General features: G+C 34.0%; 2 protein-coding genes across 4 annotated transcripts in view; one reads left to right on the top strand and one right to left on the bottom strand.

Moving 5' to 3' along the window:
- The first annotated feature begins 8,695 nt into the window (after window positions 1–8,695).
- On the top strand, window positions 8,696–11,985 carry LOC135584686 (inactive leucine-rich repeat receptor-like protein kinase CORYNE). Of its 3 annotated transcripts, none has more exons than XM_018825731.2 (3): window positions 8,696–8,901; window positions 9,303–10,759; window positions 11,387–11,985. In XM_018825731.2, the coding sequence occupies exons 2-3, from the start codon at window positions 9,843–9,845 to the stop codon at window positions 11,694–11,696; spliced, it is 1,227 nt and encodes a 408-aa protein (XP_018681276.2). In that variant the 5' UTR covers window positions 8,696–8,901; window positions 9,303–9,842; the 3' UTR covers window positions 11,697–11,985. The 3 variants fall into 3 exon arrangements, with proteins under 3 accessions (XP_018681276.2, XP_064965665.1, XP_064965666.1); XM_065109593.1 differs by having other exon boundaries at window positions 9,011–10,759; XM_065109594.1 differs by having other exon boundaries at window positions 8,983–10,759.
- A 3,083-nt stretch (window positions 11,986–15,068) lies between these two features.
- The window catches only part of LOC135612849 (structural maintenance of chromosomes protein 1-like), a 35,945-nt gene continuing 30,914 nt past the window's right edge, over window positions 15,069–20,099 (bottom strand). The window contains exons 13-18 of the mRNA XM_065109591.1: window positions 18,640–18,809; window positions 17,530–17,639; window positions 16,949–17,328; window positions 16,120–16,371; window positions 15,462–15,689; window positions 15,069–15,370 (exon numbers count right to left, since the gene is read on the bottom strand). Coding sequence (XP_064965663.1) covers window positions 15,322–15,370; window positions 15,462–15,689; window positions 16,120–16,371; window positions 16,949–17,328; window positions 17,530–17,639; window positions 18,640–18,809 — 1,189 coding nt within the window. The 3' untranslated portion in view covers window positions 15,069–15,321. The remainder of the gene's footprint in view (window positions 15,371–15,461; window positions 15,690–16,119; window positions 16,372–16,948; window positions 17,329–17,529; window positions 17,640–18,639; window positions 18,810–20,099) is intronic.

The following is a 20,099-nucleotide window of genomic DNA, read 5'->3' as shown; positions in this document are numbered from 1 at the left end:
TATTTTATTTTATTTATTTTTTGGGGGGTTATTCACCATTTGAACAGTGTGCCTTTATTCTTTTTTTTATTTAGTTTCACCAAAATATGAAGGATTTATACAATATTTTTTAACATTTGAGCTTCTAAATATGTGAGAAACTTATGGTAAAATTTGATCCATCAAACCCAAGTCCTAATATCTAATATAAGGACTGATCTAAATATGTGAGAAACTTATGATACACTATTTTTAGGGTGAAATTGAAAATAGTGTATCTAATATAAGGACCAATCAAAATGCTATGAAATTTTTGTGAATCCTTTGAACGACACCCAAATGGATATTTGTGATACATTTTCTAATTTAGAGTATTTTTTGATATTTTTATGAGTTGTTCACCATTTGAATAGTATGCTCTTTTTCTGATTTCTCTATTTTTTTTATTTTCACCAAAATATGATAGATTTGGCATTTGTGCTTCGAAATAGATGGAAAACCTATGGTTCACAAAACCTAAGCCTTCATATTAGATACAATTTTTATGTGAAATAAAAAATAGTGTATATGATACATAGACTAGTCAAAATATAGTAAAATTTTCATGGAAACTTTAACTAGCACCTTGATGGACATTTATGATGTTTTTTGTATATCTTTTTTGATTTTTTCTGTGTTATTCATCATTTGAATAATCTACATTTTTTTAATTTATCTAAGTTTTTTATTTATTTTCATCAAAATATGATGGATCCTTGTAATTTTTTAATATTTTAATTTATAAATAGGTAAAAATCGTATGATAAAAATCTGGTCAACAAAACCTAAGCATTGGTATTAGATACATTATATTTGGGGTGAAATAAAAATTAGAGTATCTAAGACTAGGATTGGTCAAAATACAGTGATTTTTTTATGAAACCTTTACCTAGCACCCTAATGGACATTTATGATACTTTCTATTTTATTTTTTTTTATTTTTTGGGGTTATTCACCATTTGAATAGTTTATCTTTTTTAAATTTCTCTATTTTTTTTATTTCCATCAAAACAGGATACATCATTATGATTTTTGTTGACATTTGAACTTCTAAATAGGTGAAAAATCTTTTGTAAAAATTTGGTCCACAAAACCTAAGACCTGATATTAGATGTATAATTTTTGGGATGAAATAAAAAATAATGTATATGATACAAGGACTAGTGAAATTGCTGTAAATTTTTGTATGAAATATTTGAATCATATCTAAATGGATATTTTTGATATTTATATAAGTTATTCACCACATGAACTATCTATTTTTTTCTATTTTTATTTCTACCAAAATATGATGGAACCTTACAATATTTTTTGACATTTGAGCTTCCAAATAGGTAAGAAACCTATGATAAAATAAACCTTGGTATCAGATACACTGTTTTTGGGATAAATAGAAAAATAATATATCTGATACACTAACAATTCAAAATGCTATAATTTTTTCACAAAACCTTCATGGAATATTTTTTTTAGTATTTGATCTTCTAAATAAGTAAAAAAATTATGGTTAATAAAATCCACCCCCTTTATATTGTATATTTTATTTTAAAATATGTAAATGTTATTATTATATTATTCTTTACTTTATAATTAAATTTATTAAAATTAGCTTATTATATTTTTATTTTTTATAGTTTATTATATTAAGTTTATTTATTATTTTTAATAATATAAACTCGATAAATATTAGTAAATTATTTTATATAATTTATTTATGATTTTAAGATTATATTATTTTGATATTTTTGGGTTATATTTATTTTTTAATGGTCAAAATTAGTAAATAAACTATTTTAAAAAGTTAAAATTATAAAATAATGGTCATATAGACCTTTTTAAATTTATTTGTACTTTTTAAATATATTTGAAATGATTTTTTATTTTTAAAATATATAAATATTATTATTATATTACTCTTTACTTTATAGTTAGAAAATTTAGTTTTAAAATTATCATTTATACTTTATTATTTTTAATAATTTAATATATATATATATTATTTTAATAATATAAATCATTATATATTAGTAAATTATTTAATATAATTTATTTTGAACTAGTATAAGTTGTAGATTGGCTAGTTTATTATCATTTAATATTATTAATCGATTCAATTATATGGGTTAGTTTATAAAAATAGGTGAAAAGAGAAGATGTATCTTTTAAGAGGAAAAGCTAAAAGTTGTTGGAGGGTTACTTTTGTCATTTTAAAAAGTTGAGACTCGTGAGAATTTTCAAAGTTTAGGTAAAATTTCTCAAAACTAAAAGTGTGTTTTTAGGAATTCATCTATAAAACTAGAAGCTTATTTTTTTTAAGTTCCTTTCTTGCTATTCACAACTCTTTTACTATTTATATTTTCTTAAAAATTAATAAAATAATATTTTACTATTTATAATCCCTTTAATTTTATTTATAATTTTTTCTTTTTTTTTTTTCTTTCTCATAGCTCTCGCTTATACATACTAGTGCCACTAGTTCTCCCCGAAATATGATAGATTCTATATTAATGTAATTGACCTAAAAGATGATGTCTTTTGGATTATTAGAGAAACACATTCTTAAAAATTAAATCATTATAACAAACATTAAAAACTATTTCTCACCTCCTCTTCAATCTTTAGCTTATCACTATCTGTTTGTTAAAAGAAGGAAAAGGAGAAGAAGAAGATAAAAGAAAAAACAAAGTTATAGGTAAGAAATAAAAAGATTTATTAAAGTTAAGTTATATATTGAGATCATATATATCTATTTACATAGGGATAATTTAGAAATAAGTACAAATGATATCTTTTTACTAGAACCAAACATATATATTATTTTTAATATTTTTGAATAACAAGATGTTTTGTAAATCAATAGATAACTGTGCAAATCACATACTCTACCAAATTGCAAACGCATATATTCTAATTTTGAAAATAAGCTAAATAAAGTCCATTATATTTAATTCTTATGTAAATAAATTATTTATAAGTTTGCAGGGTTTTTGCAAATTCCATAAATTGCCATTTGGCAACACCTCCAACATGTCTTTCACCCTTTCTGATCTCTTTCTACAATTTGTTGATGCTCCTCTCTTGTTTTAACAGCACAAGTATAAGCTTTCTTGTATGGCTTTCAACCTAAATGGCGTTCACGACAACGAATCTCAAAGAATACAATTTAATTTAATCCTAATCTTAGCTAATGATAAAGTCTTTGATCAAATAAACTCTTTCAATTTAAATTATACAATCTAATTTTCTCTCTTAATTTATATTTTTTTAATACTTGGATTAGTTGTGAGTAAGTGCTTCAGTCTTTAGAGATCTTGCAAAGGTATCTCTAATTATATAATACTCTATCTTGATCACTTCATTATTCACTTAATGTCACGAAAAAGTAATACTACTCGGTCTAGTGGTATCGTTATTTACTTAGGTCATCTATTTAGGATTTTAACAAGCTCAATTCTATCCTAACTTCAAACCCAATGATTATTGTAAAAATATTAGCTCACATTGACCTAAAATGATCTTGAATCATTAACTACTCATCAAATATTTTTTCAAAGTTTCCGATGTTGCATTTCAGATTTTGATAATGTAATTAATTTATGAATTTTATAAACTAATATATTTTTGAGATAAGTAAAGTAGAAAATGCTTCGATCATAGACTTGAACCATTGAAGAGCCAAATATGGAGTTGAATATTTGAATATTATATTAAAAATTAGACATCAAGCCGACGGATTAATTGAAATGTCTAAAAATGAACTTCAGATATTCAGATATTGTACCAATAAGAACATATATCAATATAGAATATTAGATATTATAGTGAAATCGATATACTAGAGGACAGAATGATGTGCTAGAGATTCGAACAAAATGTCAAAAGATCGGACGATATGTAGAAAGAGTGGATAATGCACAAAAACCTTCAAAGATATATCATATAAGTAGTTGATTTATAAAAGTCCTGATTAAAGTTATTTTGGGCCAATTTAAGTCGGTATTGAGTTAAAACAAAATCTACTTATCATGAAAGTCATTTGGCTTGAAGATGAATCGAATTAGGCTTGTTATAAGGCTAAACAAATGGCCTAAAGTTGTTTAGAGCAGTGGTACCACCATACTCAAGCAATAGTACCACCTAAGTCACAAGCATATTCTATATTTTGTCAAAGTTTTTGACGATGGTACCACATAGGAAGATGATAAGTATACGCAAAGAGTATTCATTTTTCATCGTACAAATATGATGTACCTCCAACACATCACCATATCCTATACCTCTAGCAGTACCATTACTTAGGGTGACAAATAAATTTTTTATTATAACAATAATAAAATTATAAATCTCAACTATTTGGGATTTATTATATAAATTTTTTATTACCATTGAGATATATAAAAAGTCATATATTTAGTTGAGTTAAGAGTATTCAAATCATTTTTATAGTTCCTATTAAGATTTATTTAGGTTTCTTTTACCTATACCACTAACCACTAACGATAGTTATTTCACTACTTCTAAGTATCATATTCGTAGGTCTCCTAAAACATGCTCATACCATCTTAAATAATTTTTTTCATTTTATCCTTCGTCAAAGTGATACCTGATTATTAACAAATAATTTTTTTTTTATATCTTTGGTAGTAACTTCATATATCAATTCCAATATTCTCATATGGTGCTTATTGATTGTCCAACACTTAGATTCATAAAACATTATTAGTCAAACAATTGTATTATAATTTTTTTTAATAATAAAGGTACTTGATGATCACATAACACTCCTAATTCCTTCACTGTTTTCACTATCCTATTTTTACTTTATAAAGTAATATCTTTATTAATCTCTCTATGTTATTAAATAATTGATCTAACATATATAAAACTTTTATTTAAAGAATTTCTTGCTCATCCAATTGAACTATATTCTCCTATCTATTCTTAGTATTAGTAAAATTACATCTTATATATTTAGTTTTAGTCCTACTTAATTGAAAACCTTTATATTTTAAGGATTACCTCCATAATTAGATTTAATTATATTTAGACTCTTATCAACTAAAATGATTTTATAAGTAAATAACATATACCAAAGACATTAAATGACTAATAAACTTATATATTATCTATGTAGAAATATAGAGACTTAATGTGGAACCATGATGTAATCTTATATTAATAGGAAATGATGAAATCTTATACTAATAGGAAATTTACTGAATGCACTCTATATAGTTCTAATATTAGTTATTATATTATCGTCCATATCCTTAGTAATATTAATATAATTAATATATATATTTTTTTTTCTAAAATCCACCATAATAAACCTCTAAACACTTTATCATAGGTTTTCTCTAATCAATAAAAATTATATGTAAATTTTTTTCTCTCTATATTTTTATTAATTATCTTAATAAATCAATAAATTTTATTATTGAACTTGTAGGCATAAAACTAAATTAGTTTTCAAATATATTTGTTTCAAGCCTTATCATACTTTCAATAACTCTTTTCTAAAGTTTTGACTCATGATTTTAATTTCTCTATAATTAAACTAATTTTATATGTCACCCTTATTCTTCTAAATTGATACTAAAAAACTTAATTACCATACATTAGATATCTTATGATTTTGTCAAATATGCTAGTTAACCAAGTTGCCCTTATATCTCTTAAACTTTTTTAAACCTAAATAGGGATACAATCAAATCACACACTTTAGCTATTATCGTCTTTTTTAAGATTTCTTTTACTTTACTAGTTTTAAGTTTATGAATAAATTTATAATTATTAAATCTATTACTATTATCTATCATTAGAGCTAAGAATGTGTGGAATGCTCATTAAATAATTTATAAAAATAATATTTCAATATTTTCTTAATGTCATGATCATCAATAAGTATTCTTTGACCTTCATCCTAATGCATCTAATATTACCTAAATTCTTTCACTTTCTTTCTCTAGCTTTAGCAACTCCATCTTTAGTACTTTCTTTCTCTAACTTGATGCATCTAATATTTTTCTCCATCTTAATACTTAATTTATTATAAAAATTATCATATACTATTAAATTTAGATTATTAATTTTTCTCGATCTTGCCATATTAATAGTCCTTTTAACCACTTTTTAAAGATGTTTTATATCTAATAATTTTTCTTATTTTTATAATTTTATCAATATTTAAACTATGATTTTTTAGTGATAATTACTTTTTGGACTTTCTCACACCACCACTAACCCTATCAAAAAGCTACACCCTTACCTTTTATATTATCAAGGATCTCCTTTATTAAGTTTCTAATCCCATTAGTCATTATATTTTAAATAATTTTAATATTATTTTCATCTAAAATTGTCTCTCTTTTCATCCTATTATTAAAAATTCTTACATTGTTATCTTTAAAATTTTACTATCTAGTCATTATAAAATTTTCTACTATCTTTTTCTTCTTCTATAATACTATTAGCATAAACTTTCGATAGATATAATTTTATAATTCTTACATATAATTTTATAATTTTTTAGTAAAAAAAATTTATTTGACTATAATCAAATATTTATCTCTCTACCTAAAGTGAGTATTTAACTTGAACTCTTGAATAGATCTAACTCAAGTATTAACCATTATCCCTGAAATAATTGAAAACCCATTGAAATAGTACTAAAAATGTAATTCAAAATGGTTGGATGAATCCAACTACTTCATAAATCTGATTATAGAACCTGTTTCAACTTACACAATAGAAGATTATTGTAATCTTTCGATCCATATTCATCAAATTTCTAAGGTATTTTATTTATTTATTTATTTTTTTACTTTTGGGTTTTTATCGGATGACGTCCCCTAATTAGCTTTTGCCTAGAGACAATCATTTTTTACCATTTCAACTAAAATATCTTTCCACCATCATCTTGTCTTCAATCGTCGGTACACCATCACCTCCGTTCCATCGCAAGATGACTTCGCTCGCCTTTCCCCATCGGGCATCGACTCCTCCCCTTCTTTTTTAAAATTTATTTTTTTCTCTTCCTTCTTCACTTGATAAATTATTTAAATTTATTTCTCCATGATATATGTGGAATTCAAAAAATAAATAATATCATATTGAGAACACACATTAGTTGCAGCATCTTTTTCTACGTGGTGCGGCTCTCTCTCAAAAGGAGTTATTCTGTGCATGGTGGAGGAGAGAATATGCACTTGAGTGCATTTTCTTTTTCTCAAAAGAAAGTCGAAGGGGAATGGAATAAATTCACCCTTATCTATTTCTACCTCCACATGGATACCTCATCGAAACACATCCACTCGAGCACCATTGTCAATTAGTTCCTCCTTCCACTATGGTAGCTTTTTAATTCGGAGATGTTTTCTTCCTTTGATTCAAGCTTTTAAGCACGCCTTTTCACGCAAAAAACAAAAGGAGGCTAAGCGTGCGGCGTCAATAGCTTCTTGGGCCGCTAAAGAAGTATTGATTGAATTAAAGCAAAGCAAGAAACATAAAGATGGGAAGCATACATGGTTTGGGAATGTGAAATTTAGGCGAACCAAACTAAAGTTATTCTCTTTACCCTCGGCCAACCCTGCTTCGGATTGCTTGTCCGGTTTCGAACAGGAACCAAAAGATTTCACCTCTTTTGAATACTACGTTAATGATGGATGGGAAAGGTTAAGCCTGGACCCCACCCACAATCATCATCCTCCACTTGATTTGCACACACTGCATCACCTTAATTCTTATTTGATGATGCAAATACAATAGCTTGGATTGGATTAGATATATCGTCTAATTGCATCATTAACTGATTTTAATAGGATGAATCTATCCATCTGACCGAACCGAATTAATATGATTTGATATTCTTCCTAATATATTATTTTTTTCTCTTTGTTTCTAATTAAATCAAACCAATTTAATTTAATATTCTTTCCAATATATATATATATATATATATTTTATTATTATTTTTCGAGAAGAGAGGAAGTGGATGAGTGACTTACAGGTTGATGGTTCACTGATCCAAATTAGTTTCAGAGAATTAAAAAATATTTAAAATATGAAGATAAATTTAAGATTTATAAAAAAAAATACTATGGGATAATAATGTCTCCAGAAAAGAATATCATCCGTTAAAAACCAATTACTAGAGACTTTTCTAAGTAAATTATCAAAATATCCAAGAAGTAAATTAATAACAAAATAAAAATATATGACAGATCACAGACAACATATATTTATCTTTGTTATAGAGAGACTCCGATGGAGGATCCGCTACAACTTTCAAAACAACCTCCATCTGACACACACATATTTATTCTAACGTGGCTGAGGCGTCGCTTTGGGTCCCGTGACTGCGACAGACCGCTTCAACCGGGCCCCACTCGATCAAACGGCCCAATTCCGAAGTGTAAAAAAATAGCAAAACAGGCGGGAAATATTAAAGATTTACACTTTTTTTTTTATATTTTATAATCATATCCTTAAAAATGAATGAAATAATAATAGGGTTTTTTTTTTTGTTATAAACTTGAAGATAAATTTAGGACCAAAAGTCATATGATGGTCTGTCCTCCTCATGTCTGAAAGCATATATAAACTTTACTTTATAGTAGTAAATATATGGATATATTTATAAAACCAGAGGACATTATCCAGTTAAACGGAGCGGAAATTGGCCATCCTTTTACTGTAGCGGTGGCAGCGAGAGCGATTTGCGACGAAGCTAAACAAGTGGAGAAGCATCGCAGCAGTAACTCTTAGCAGGGGAGAAAATGAGATGAGTTGCTCCTCTCCTTCCCAGAAGAGGAATCTGCGACGAGGAGCAGAGGAAATCACCACGCACAAAGCCACACGGAACCCAGCTGCACGCAAAATAAGGTATCGCGCTCTCTCTCTCTCTCTCTCTCTCTCACTCTCACAGACACACTCTCCTCCTTTACCTCTCTCCCGCTTTGGCAGCGGAACCCGTCTCCTGTAACTTTTGTAGGTTCTCTTGGTGAGTGACGAGGAGAGGGATTGGAACATGAGGCGAATGCTGAAGGAAAATAAAAAGAAAAACAGTGTGTTTAGCTATGGAATGCCGGGCTTTTGAGTCGCAGTGAGTTGTTGTCTGTGATTTTGGGTGGGGGCGAGGAAGAGGAAGGAAAGGGCCTTTTGTGTCATCTTCTTGCTTCGATGGTTCTTGCCTTCTTGTGTTCGTTTCCTCTTTGCTAGAAACACAAAAAAAGGAGCTGCCTTGTAGTGTTCTCTCAGGCATGTTCACCTGACAACAATCACAGGACTACCATCTTTGAGCTCATCAACCTTTCTGGTTTCTGGAATCTGGGGCTGTTCTGTGGTGACAATGGGGATGTTAGTCTGTTTCCACTTCAGATAAGCTCTCCCGTCTTCTGTGAGCCCAAGCTTTTCGTTTCTTTACTCTGTGGGTGCAAAAGCTCAAGCAAAATTCAATTTTGCATCAAAACTTGTGAGTGGCTTGGGAGTGTCTTGGGTTGCTGTGCGGGCGGGCTGTTGATCTCTTTTCTCACCAATATACTGCTAAACCTTCCATCTTGGACACACTTCTTCGTACTAGTTGGGTGAGAGAGAGAAAGAAGAAGAAGCCCAAAGCTCATGCTTGTGTTTTCCTTCGAAAACTCGCGCTAAAGATGCGCCCTTTCCATCTCAAACCCTGTGCGTTGCCTCCCCTATCATGCTCTCTCCTTTGTTCGTAATGTCTTTTCAAGCTCTTTTGCTGTGTTCTCCACCTCATATCCTCGGGAAAATCCCATATTGGAATCGCTTGTTTTAACTTTTGGGAGCTCTTGGCTTTCTCTTCCATGGAGAGCCAAAACCCTAGTAGAACCCTTGCCGTCAAGACCCTCCTCTTGCTTGCCTTCCTTGTGTTCCAAGCCCCAGAGAGCACCCTCTCCCAAGCCCTCCATTCTGAGCCCACCCTCTTCCATTCCCCAGCACCTTCTCCCCCTTCCAGGACTCCCAAATTTCCCCATAATCCTCGCCTTCGTCGAATCCTCCTCGGCGCTCTCTTTGGCTCCCTCACCGGCTTTGTCGCCTCCATCATCATCCTGCTCCTGGTTCGCCTTCTCCTCCTGTATGCCTGTCGGGCACCGATTCTCAAAGGCCCCGTCGTGTTCTGCCCCTCCATCTCCCCCAAAACACTGCAGTCTCTGCTCTCAACCGATGCCCAATCGATGCAGTTGATCGGGTCGAGCCTCAACGGAAAGTACTACCGGGTCGTCCTGGATGACGACGAGCTGACCATGGCGGTGAAGAGGCTCGAACCGAGCCCCTCCAGTGGATCTCCGCCTGTGAACTCCAACTCCCAGAAGAGAAGAGTGCAGCATGAGCTGGAAATGCTGGCGAGGGTGAAGCACCGGAACGTCATGAGCTTGAGGGCCTACATCCGTGATCAAGATCGGTTCTGGCTGGTGTACGACTACATCCCCGGTGGAAGCCTGGAGGACGCGATGGCGCGGGTGCGCTCACAGCAGCTGACGCTTGGATGGGACGCGAGGCTTCGGATTGCAGTTGGAATTGCAAAGGGATTAAGGTATCTCCACTTTGAATGCAGCCGGAGGATTCTGCATTACGGTCTGAAGCCATCGAATGTGATGCTCGACGAAGGGTTCGAGCCAAGATTAGGGGATTTCGGATTGGCGATGCTGGAAAACTCTCGGCTGGATATACCGAGCACCGCCACTCACTATGTCGCTCCCGAGTGTTTTCAGAGTTGCAGGTATCACAAAGCCCTTTCGTTTTGCGTTTGGCAACTGAGATTATTATGAACTGCTAAAGCATTGATGTCAATTACAGTGCTGAAGTTGTTGTGTGCCTTAATTCTTTTCTTGTGATCCACTCGCTTTCCTTCTTAAAGCTAGAAGCTTGATGTGGTACATGATAATAGGCTTGGTTTTCAATGAGAATTTTGACTGCTTTCCATAGGACAGAACTTTATCTAATCCACTTTAAATAAAAAAACTAGCCTATTGCATTCATTGCCTTTACTGCTATAGTTTATGCTATGGTCCTTTTATGATTTTGAGCTTGTACTTGTGAAATTGGAGTGCTTTTCTTGGCATGCTGATACACTCCACCACAGTATCAAAGTTTTCTAGGTGCAATGGTGCCTGAATTCCTGTCCCTGAATTCAGATTATATGTTGACCTGTTTGAGCTAAGGCTAACTTTGAAAAGCAGACTGTTAGTCATAACATGAACATTTTCCGATCAAGCGGATTAATTCTGATTCAATGTTATTTTGTTATGGTTACTGAAATTTAGTGCTTAACATGAATGCTTGAGGTTTTCCCATGCTTCGCTACTCGATGAATGCATTCCCTGAAGTTGGTTCCGACGTTCCTCAGGTACACAGACAAGAGTGATGTCTATAGTTTCGGGGTGATCCTAGGCGTTCTTTTCACGGGAAAAGACCCGTCCTATCCGTTCTTTGCAGGAGAGACAGGGAGAGGCAGCTTGGGCCGATGGCTCAGGCACTTGCAGCAAGCTGGAGAGGCTCGGGAAGCATTGGATAAAGGCATCCTAGGGGAGGAGATGGAAGAAGAGGAGATGCTGATGGCAATCAGAATCGCTATTGTATGCCTGTCAGACTTGCCGGCTGACCGACCATCGAGCGATGAGCTGGTGGCAATGCTTACCCAACTCCATAGCTTCTGAAACCACTCCTGAATGCCCTCTATGTCGCCTCTGTGATTCGGAGCTTCTCGGTGCCAGTGTTGGACATCATAGAGTATTCATGCTTAGCTTCTGATATATGTCTTGAATGTATTACCGATGACTGATCGGAAGCATCGTCATTGTTGGTACTCGGTAGTTATGAAAGATTGTCCCTGCCTCACCCAAACTCTTATGGAATCCTCGTTATGTAGTCTCTGATGACTTTCGAGTATGTGAGGCTTTTGGGTGTTTGGGAGTTCAACAATGTGAATAGTTCTTGTGCTTTCAAGTCCTTTTCGATGTGTAAATACCACTATTAGTGTTGGACGTCGGTGTAATCTTTGGTACCAAGGAACAATATATGTTTCCCGGGATGGAGGTATGCCATGAGGGATGGCTGTTGAAAGTTACAGAATCCCATGTGGAGAATGCCTGCATCGATTTGGACGGATCCCTTGTCGATTGTCCTTGTTCCAGAGGACCACTTCATCAAGGCATGCCTGCCTGGTCTACCAAGGACCGGGCAGAGAGCTTTGTGGCTCACAATTTTATCTTCACTTTTACCATTCATTGCCTGCCACCCTACTGAAGCTTACTTTGCAGAGCCAATCTCGTGGGCTGGGGAGAGAGAGCTGGCCCCTGTCATGCACTGCATGCATGCATGCATCAGGCAGGAGGCATGGAAAGGCTGTGAGGAGAGCGGCATCCATGTGGGGGGATCTGAAAAGTCATGGGCTTCTGGCCCTCAAGGTTGTGTGCTGTAAATAAAGAGTATAGAGAAGTAAAAGGGTTCAAAATGCAAGGACTAGTGGGATAAAAGCTTAGCTGAACTGGAGGGGACAGTATCTGTTTTAGCTGCTATTTGGCAGAAACCAAGGACTTGCAGAATGTAACTTGGTGATCAAACATGCTCAAATGGCAAATCCGAAACTCGATAGATCAGCAGGTAAATCTTTGCCTGAATAAAGCTCAGACTTCTGCCTGATTCCTTTTTTTTTTTTTTGAACAAGAAAATTTTATAATTACGAAATATTTTTAATTGTATAATTGAGACTGATGTTGTTGGGGATGGAGGAGCAAGGAACAACAGAATACTAAAATACGAGTAAAAAGAATCCTTTCGACTCAAGAAAACTGTTGTAATATTAAAAGCAGGAGGAACACTTACAAGATACCAAGTGCACACAGAGTCTCTAGTGACAACCATCCTATAACTACTAGATCATGATTGAAGTGGTTATTGAAATCATCATGTAACCACTAGAGATCAAGATTGAAGTGGTTATTGAAATCATCATGTAACCACTAGATCATGATAACAATCTAGATAGATAACTATGAATCAAATCTCAACAGATGTTACTTAGATGTCTTTTTATTGGTGAGTGCTAGTTGAATGTTATCCGCACCCTTGGGGGAATGCTGAGGTCAGTGAAAGGCTAGAGGAACAGGTTCTTCCTTGTCTAGTATATGCTAAGACTAGTCTTAGACATGGAATTGAAAGACCACCACTAAGGGTAGGGTAATCAAGCAGGAGGAGCAAGATAATAAGCTTGCCGATATCCTAGCTAGCATCCTCCTTGGCCTTTCGTGGCATGCTTCACTTGTTTGGGCTAGACTGAGGTGGTCATCGTGGTATCTTTGTCTTCTTGCTCTTGCCGAAGATGAGTCCAATTCTTTCTTTGTGTCGTACGGATGCTTAGTAGACTAATAAGATCCAAATGTAGATATTGGATGCGCTGCTAGTCAGCTTTCAAGCTCGTGGGGCCCTCAGAATAAACAATGGGAGATTGAATGTTGCTGCACCTCTGACTGCAAAGGCCGAGGTCGTCTAGGAGTGTTGCGAAGATACCTCAAAGAGAGACGCGAATGTTCAAGTGCCTCCAAACTTGACAGGCTTGACCTGGGGACGAGGAGCATCCCACGAACAGGAATAGGGGTGCTCGTGAGGAACAAACCATACTTCTCACCCTTTCCTCCTCTAACTAGACTGAAAAGGAACAACAACCAGCAGAATTTGAAGATGATGAAGAAGAATCAAGTAAGAAAGAATGAAAAATCTAAAGAAGAAGAAAAGAAAATTAATAATAAAAAAAATGAATATGAAGAGTCACCGGTGAAAATTCAATCTTAAATCATAAATGGTTGCATATTGTCTATATCCTGCACCCGATACGAAAAGGAGATATATATAATTATCATTAAAATCTTGTTGTAGATTATGCATAAGAAGTTGGTTCCATGTTTATTTTTATGAATAACCATGAAAGATGCACTACATAATTATCATTGGAATCTTGTTGTAAACTATGCATCAGAACTTGGTTCCGTGTCCTTTTTTTTAGGGAAGAAGATGACCAAAGAATCCTTGAAAGAAGAGAAAGGAAGCCCTCTTACAGTAATTCAGATTTATTGTCACAATTTACAGAAGAAAAAATCCCAAGCATCCCACTCTAAGCTACTTAGATTTCCAAAATGAGGTTCCATTCCTGAATTATATATATCCTCCCACTCTATATAGATATTACATATCTGGAAAGAGTAGCCAAGTTGCTCCATCTCCCTGTTCAACTTTGAAGCAACTCTCTCATGCCCAGAGAAGTATTCCGAATGAGATGAAATGAGAATAATGGACTAACTTCCACTTGGTATTGTTAACCAAAAACATATTAGATCTATTAATAAAAAAAAAAACAACCAACTTATTAGGATTTCCATTTATTTAAGCCTGAACAAATATATACATGTATATATGCATATACATATACACATACAGCCAATCACAAGTTTCACTGCACACAGAGGCTAACAGATATTGTGTACGTTGATCCATGTTCAACATGAGTAGCTTGGTGCCATCCAATTATAAGCATTACCTACGCAAAGAGGACCTCCATCTTTGGCTGCGGAAATTACATTCCGCAAGATGTACATTGCTAAGAATATTGTTCCGAAGACTATCACAAGCATTATCATGATGATACAATTGCAAGCAAGAACGGCATACTCGTTGATGACTAAAACACCAACTTATTGGAGTACCAATTTTACTGAAATATAACGACACCGAATATAATACAAATAAGCTGACATTTTATCCAATGCCTATTAGTCGAAAAGATCAAGACATTGATCTGCACGGTAGCAGATCAAACTTACTGAGCACAATACCAGTGGTCACCACAAACGTCTGAATCCTCGGTACAACTTTCATCATACATCTTTTGTTCCCCATTTTTAGTTGCATAAAATGGGAGCCACGGAATCTTTTCTGCAGACTCTTAAACATCCCACAAATTGTTCCCACATGGACTGCAAATTTGGAGCAAATAGATAATTCTGTACTTGCCACAATCTATAAGAGCTATGCAATGTTCAAGGGCCTGATGTCCCACTATGAACCAACAGTTAAATGTCAATCATCATTCTGATACAGTTATTTCACAGCCACTACAACTATTTTTCCTACAGTGGATATTTAAACACATTTCAAGAAAAGAGCAAATTTTCCAAGTGTCGTAATCTACACGATAAAATACTTTACAGCAGCTGATCGCTTGTCCTGGATCGGTCAAGACACTTGATTTAGTTGTTTACGAGCTCAACATAATCTCATGACATGGCTTCATGACTCCCTATACTTGGTTAAATCAAACGTCAAAGTTCTTGAACAGCTGCAATCATACAGTACTAAGATTATGAGTCAGATGTAAAATACTAAAATCATTCTCGTAAGGGATATCCTGCAAGAAAGACTAGCATCACCTTCTTTCGGAGTCTCTATACACTCCGACTAATGCCTCCGCTTTGTCATAGAAGCTGTCCTTGAGTGATATCACGATACTCTGGAAACCACATCCTCCATCACCATCTTGGCTGCCTCGAGCACCATCGCATGATTTTGACCTAATGAACCCAGCAACCTTGGCAACATTCAAGTTATCTAACGCTGCGTCAACTTCATCCAGAATGAAGAATGGAGATGGCTTGTAACTGAAACAGTAACAAAAGAATAAATGTTCAGATGGAAAAGATCTGCTTCACTATGGCTTGAATAGCATGCCTTATTTAAGGTAAACTACAGGTAAAAACATCTTCAAATATCTGGGTCCTCAGGCCAAATAAAGATAGGTCCATGCAGATTGCCATAATCAGATAAAGACTCCCAAAGAAAGCAACATAGTGACTATAATTCAAATGGCATTTCAAATTATAATTAAACAGCATGGAAATTTTTCACATGTGGAATCACATTTTCAGATGGCTTAAGCACGAGTATTGGAGAAGTTCACGAAGAAAGTGGTTATTTAGCAAAAATCAAAACATATTCCACTGAAAGGAGAAACTAGAATCAGGTGGTGGCCAAAATAGGGCATAAAATTACTATACAACAAACCAAAGAGAAGTTCCCCACAGAAAGTACCTGTGAATTGCAAATAGCAAGGCAAGTGCTGCCACAGTTTTCTCCCCACCTGATAACTGCTCCATATCCCTGAACCGTTTGGTAGGAGGCATGGCTGTGTATTTGATTCCATGCAAAAAAGGCTCATCCTCATTTTCAAGATTCAGATATGCTGTCCCCCCAAGTGGATGTGTTTGACTCTTTGTTAATTGCTTGTAAATTTTGTCTATACCCTTAGAAATATGATCAAAGGCTTCCATGAAAAGCTCATACCTGAAAATTTTCACAACAGATTTAAAGCACAGCACGTTAATAAAATATGGTTAACAAGTCTGGAAGCAAACTTGTAATATGTACAATAATAGTATCCAAAGAAGCACAAGATATTGTAACGAAAATGATGGCTGGGAAAAATGCTCTAACATTCAGGCAGTATGAAATTTATGTTTCTAGAATACACACATGGTTTAAATTACCCCCTGAATGCTTTAAGCACCAACTACAAATTTTTCAAAAAAGAAAAAAGAGAATTTTGACAACATAACACAAAAGAAAAAGATCCAAAAACTAATACTTCCAGATGGTTGTGGAGACTAGTACTAAGTTGACCATGTTTTGGCAATTAATATACAGTAGTTCTCTCTTCAACAAATTTCTATAAGTTCTTTATGCACTGGCTTTGTTTCAAACATTCAAGTTTTTCTTTTCCTTGTTGTTCAGTTACATTCGAGACAAACTTTTTAGCAACTTAACAATATTTTCAGAAGATCACTGAATAAACAACAAAATTAGGATACTTTGAACAATCCAAAATATAAAAGGATGGCATACAATTCCTGTATAACAGTACCTTTTCTGTTTGACAGAATTATATCTGTCAGTTATTTCTTTCTCTTCTTTTCTAGCTGCTTCAAATTTTTCAACAACTTCCTTTTCCTTCCCCTGCAAGGCTTCATATTGATCAAGTGCTTTTAAGTTAGGAGCTGTTCTTTCTATTTCAACCATAAGATTATCCATCTTTTGTTTGAAATCTAGCCCAAGTTTTTCTCTCTCAGAAGGTCTCATCTCCTGCAAATACATTCTGCTCAGTTGAGTGTAGTCAAAGACTGGCAATACACTAGAAGTTCCAGTTTGCATTGGATCATCAACTGTTGGAAGCTTCAATTGCTCAAGCTCACACTTATCAAGCACCTCCTGCTTATTTGATCTAAGCTGTTCAAGCTGTGCCTCCTGTTGTAAAAGATCAGATTCTTGATATGAATGGAAAATTGAACTTAAGCACAATTTTACTTTTCAATCATCAATGTATTGCAGCGAAATGAAAATCTGATTTCTTCATAACAAATTGAAATCATTATTGAGCAAAATCCCTACAGCGAAACCACCAAAAACCATGAAGGAAAAAAAAATGTCACATCCAATAACACTGACCTTAGAATTAATGACTCGCTGCAGCTTCCCAATTGTCCCTTTGAAACTATCACTCTTCTTCTTTAGTTCGTCGATGACCTTCTCACACTCATCTGACTTAGCCTTCCAATCTAGATAGCAGATAAGTCACTAAATGTTAGGGCATAAAACCAAGTTTAAATAGCAAATTGACAATAATTAAATAATCAAGCCTACGTCCATGTTACATTGTCATGCATAGAAGTATTTAAAGTAGAAACAGTCAGCTTTTCAAGTGAACACTTCAGAATTTGCACTTGATCCAAAAACCATAATAATAGATCAAATGTTAATGATGAGCTTGCAATTGCAATATTCTCCATCTTAGAATTTCAATTATAACCGTCTGTTTGGAATATGGAACAGCATGCATCTGATCTAGTTTCTGTAGCTGCTGTAAGTTGCACTCATATACGTAAATATCGTTCAACATCCACCAAAATTTTCAATAATTTAAAAAGCAGATCTTCTTATCATCAATGTTTCCAGTTGCACAGCACAAGGGCATGCTTGACTTGCCAGCATGATGCTTGCTCACCAGTATGCTTGGTTTAGACTCCAGCTCTCTCTCTCTAAATACTGAGCATAACAAGAAGATTGCTAGCTGCACCCAACATCCTTAACTCTCTCCACCCCAGGTCTAGAAGAGAATCAGACTATTAAGCCCTAACCACACATCACAAGAGGTCCTCTCCAGAATCTCAAACATGATGCCCAGGTTAAAATGAAGTAAATTTACTGTTGCACCAACAATGGAACTATGAAACAAGCTTCCTAAACAATATCTAGAAATATGGAACCTGGATTATGATGCCCATTTACTGAAATTAACTTAAAAGATGAACACTTATCACCTGAGTCATGTTTCATTCTGAATTCACTTAACTTAAATGATAAAATCAATAATACAATCAATGAGCTCATAAATAAGAAAAAGTTGACAAGTAAATTCATAAACCAGCAGCACAATATATTTTGGGGGAAACACAAATTACTCTTTAACTACTAGGTGGATACGCTAAAGCAGCAACTAAAGAGCTTGACAAGTTTGGAAATCCATGTGGATAGAAACAAAGCATATAATATGAGTACCATCAGCTTTTTGTTCTATTTTTTTCATCTGGTCTAAAATTTCTGCTGCTGCGTGCTCCACATCATACTCTTTCTGTTTAACATTTTTCAACTCTTCCCTCAAAGAATCAATAGACGATTCCAGCTTTGAAATTGGTGTATTCATGTCCCGCTTTTGTTCATACTCTAGCCTACAATAGAATTAAAGCAATTTATGCATCAACGCTTGCTGCATATATTCATAAACTGGAAAACATCTTGACATTTAATCTAAATGGATAACCAACCTTTAGTTAAAATTCATCAATTGTTTAGACAACTCAAGACAGTACCTTGTGATAAATGCACAAACCATTATCCACAGGATTGGTTGATACAGTTGGTTTGTTGATACAGTTACATGAAAATTTAATTAAAAAACATGCAGATCTGAAACAACTAATAGGAATTTATTAGTTTTTTCCAGTATGAAGTAGTCGCTGACAATTCATTAGCTATAAAATTATAGCCTGAAAAGCAATTTACATGTTCCAGTTGTTGGTGTGTAAAGATAACTTGCAAGAAACTCCAACTGAGAACTCCTGACCAGCTAGTTCCCACTTTAGGTTTGCAGTAATAAATTGCAAGGTAAGGTATCCCAAGACTGCACACGATTCAACTGGTTCACAAAAATTATTCATGTCAAGACAACACATAGCACTTGTCAAACTGAATACTCCAAAACCTTTTGTGCTCATTACCTTTTACTTTAATGAATAAAAAAAATAGTGTTCACAATATCAAGTCAAATGTTTTCTTCCAGCTGTCTAAATGTTTGAAGCAAGCATCTGCTTCACAATTGGATGATTGCATACCTATTATCAACAACTACATTTCTTTTATTCTCCATTATTATTCCCACACCATAAAGAGAAATAGCTTTATTTACCAGACTTTAAAATTGACGATCCTATGATATAGCCCTTGGTTCAATTGATTGATCCACTATTTATTGAAGATGACAACTAGTCAATAAGATTCTTCTAATGAAGAACTTCATAAAACAATTTTCCAGCTTGCATCTTCGTTGGCTCATCTCTATTTATCAATCCATGTGAAATTAAAGAAGGAAACATATTTAAGATATTTACTTGTCTTGTCCTAATGAAAAGTCTGATTCTGTTCTCTCCTCACTCCTTAACTAGTGGTGATTGTGGTGGTGGCGGCAAAGACAATAGTGGCCGTCGTAGTAATGGTGAATGGAGACAGCAGCGACGGTGACAACCAGTGATTTAAAAAGTGCTAGGCGCCAAAAGGCGCTAAGGTCCAAAAACGCCCGAGGCGCTAGGCACTCGCCCGAGCGAAGCGAGATGCTAAAATATAAAAACATATAATATAATTAATAAATATAATTATTTAAAACTTTAAATAAAAATATGTTATTAAATTAAGAAAATCTAAGATACAAAATCATAATGTCACATTAACAAAAAGTTTCAAAA

Source organism: Musa acuminata, chromosome BXJ2-5 (genome assembly GCF_036884655.1).
Source record: "Musa acuminata AAA Group cultivar baxijiao chromosome BXJ2-5, Cavendish_Baxijiao_AAA, whole genome shotgun sequence".
Taxonomy (NCBI): domain Eukaryota; kingdom Viridiplantae; phylum Streptophyta; class Magnoliopsida; order Zingiberales; family Musaceae; genus Musa; species Musa acuminata.
The sequence above is the reverse complement of the archived record's forward strand: the minus strand, read 5'-3'. Positions and strand labels throughout refer to the sequence as shown.

Excerpts from the sequence above, each read along its gene's own strand:
- LOC135584686 (XM_018825731.2), top strand. The coding sequence starts at position 9,843 with ATGGAGAGCCAAAACCCTAGTAGAACCCTTGCCGTCAAGACCCTCCTC. Across the intron at positions 10,760-11,386 it reads GAGTGTTTTCAGAGTTGCAG|GTACACAGACAAGAGTGATG; the intron begins GTATCACAAAGC and ends GACGTTCCTCAG.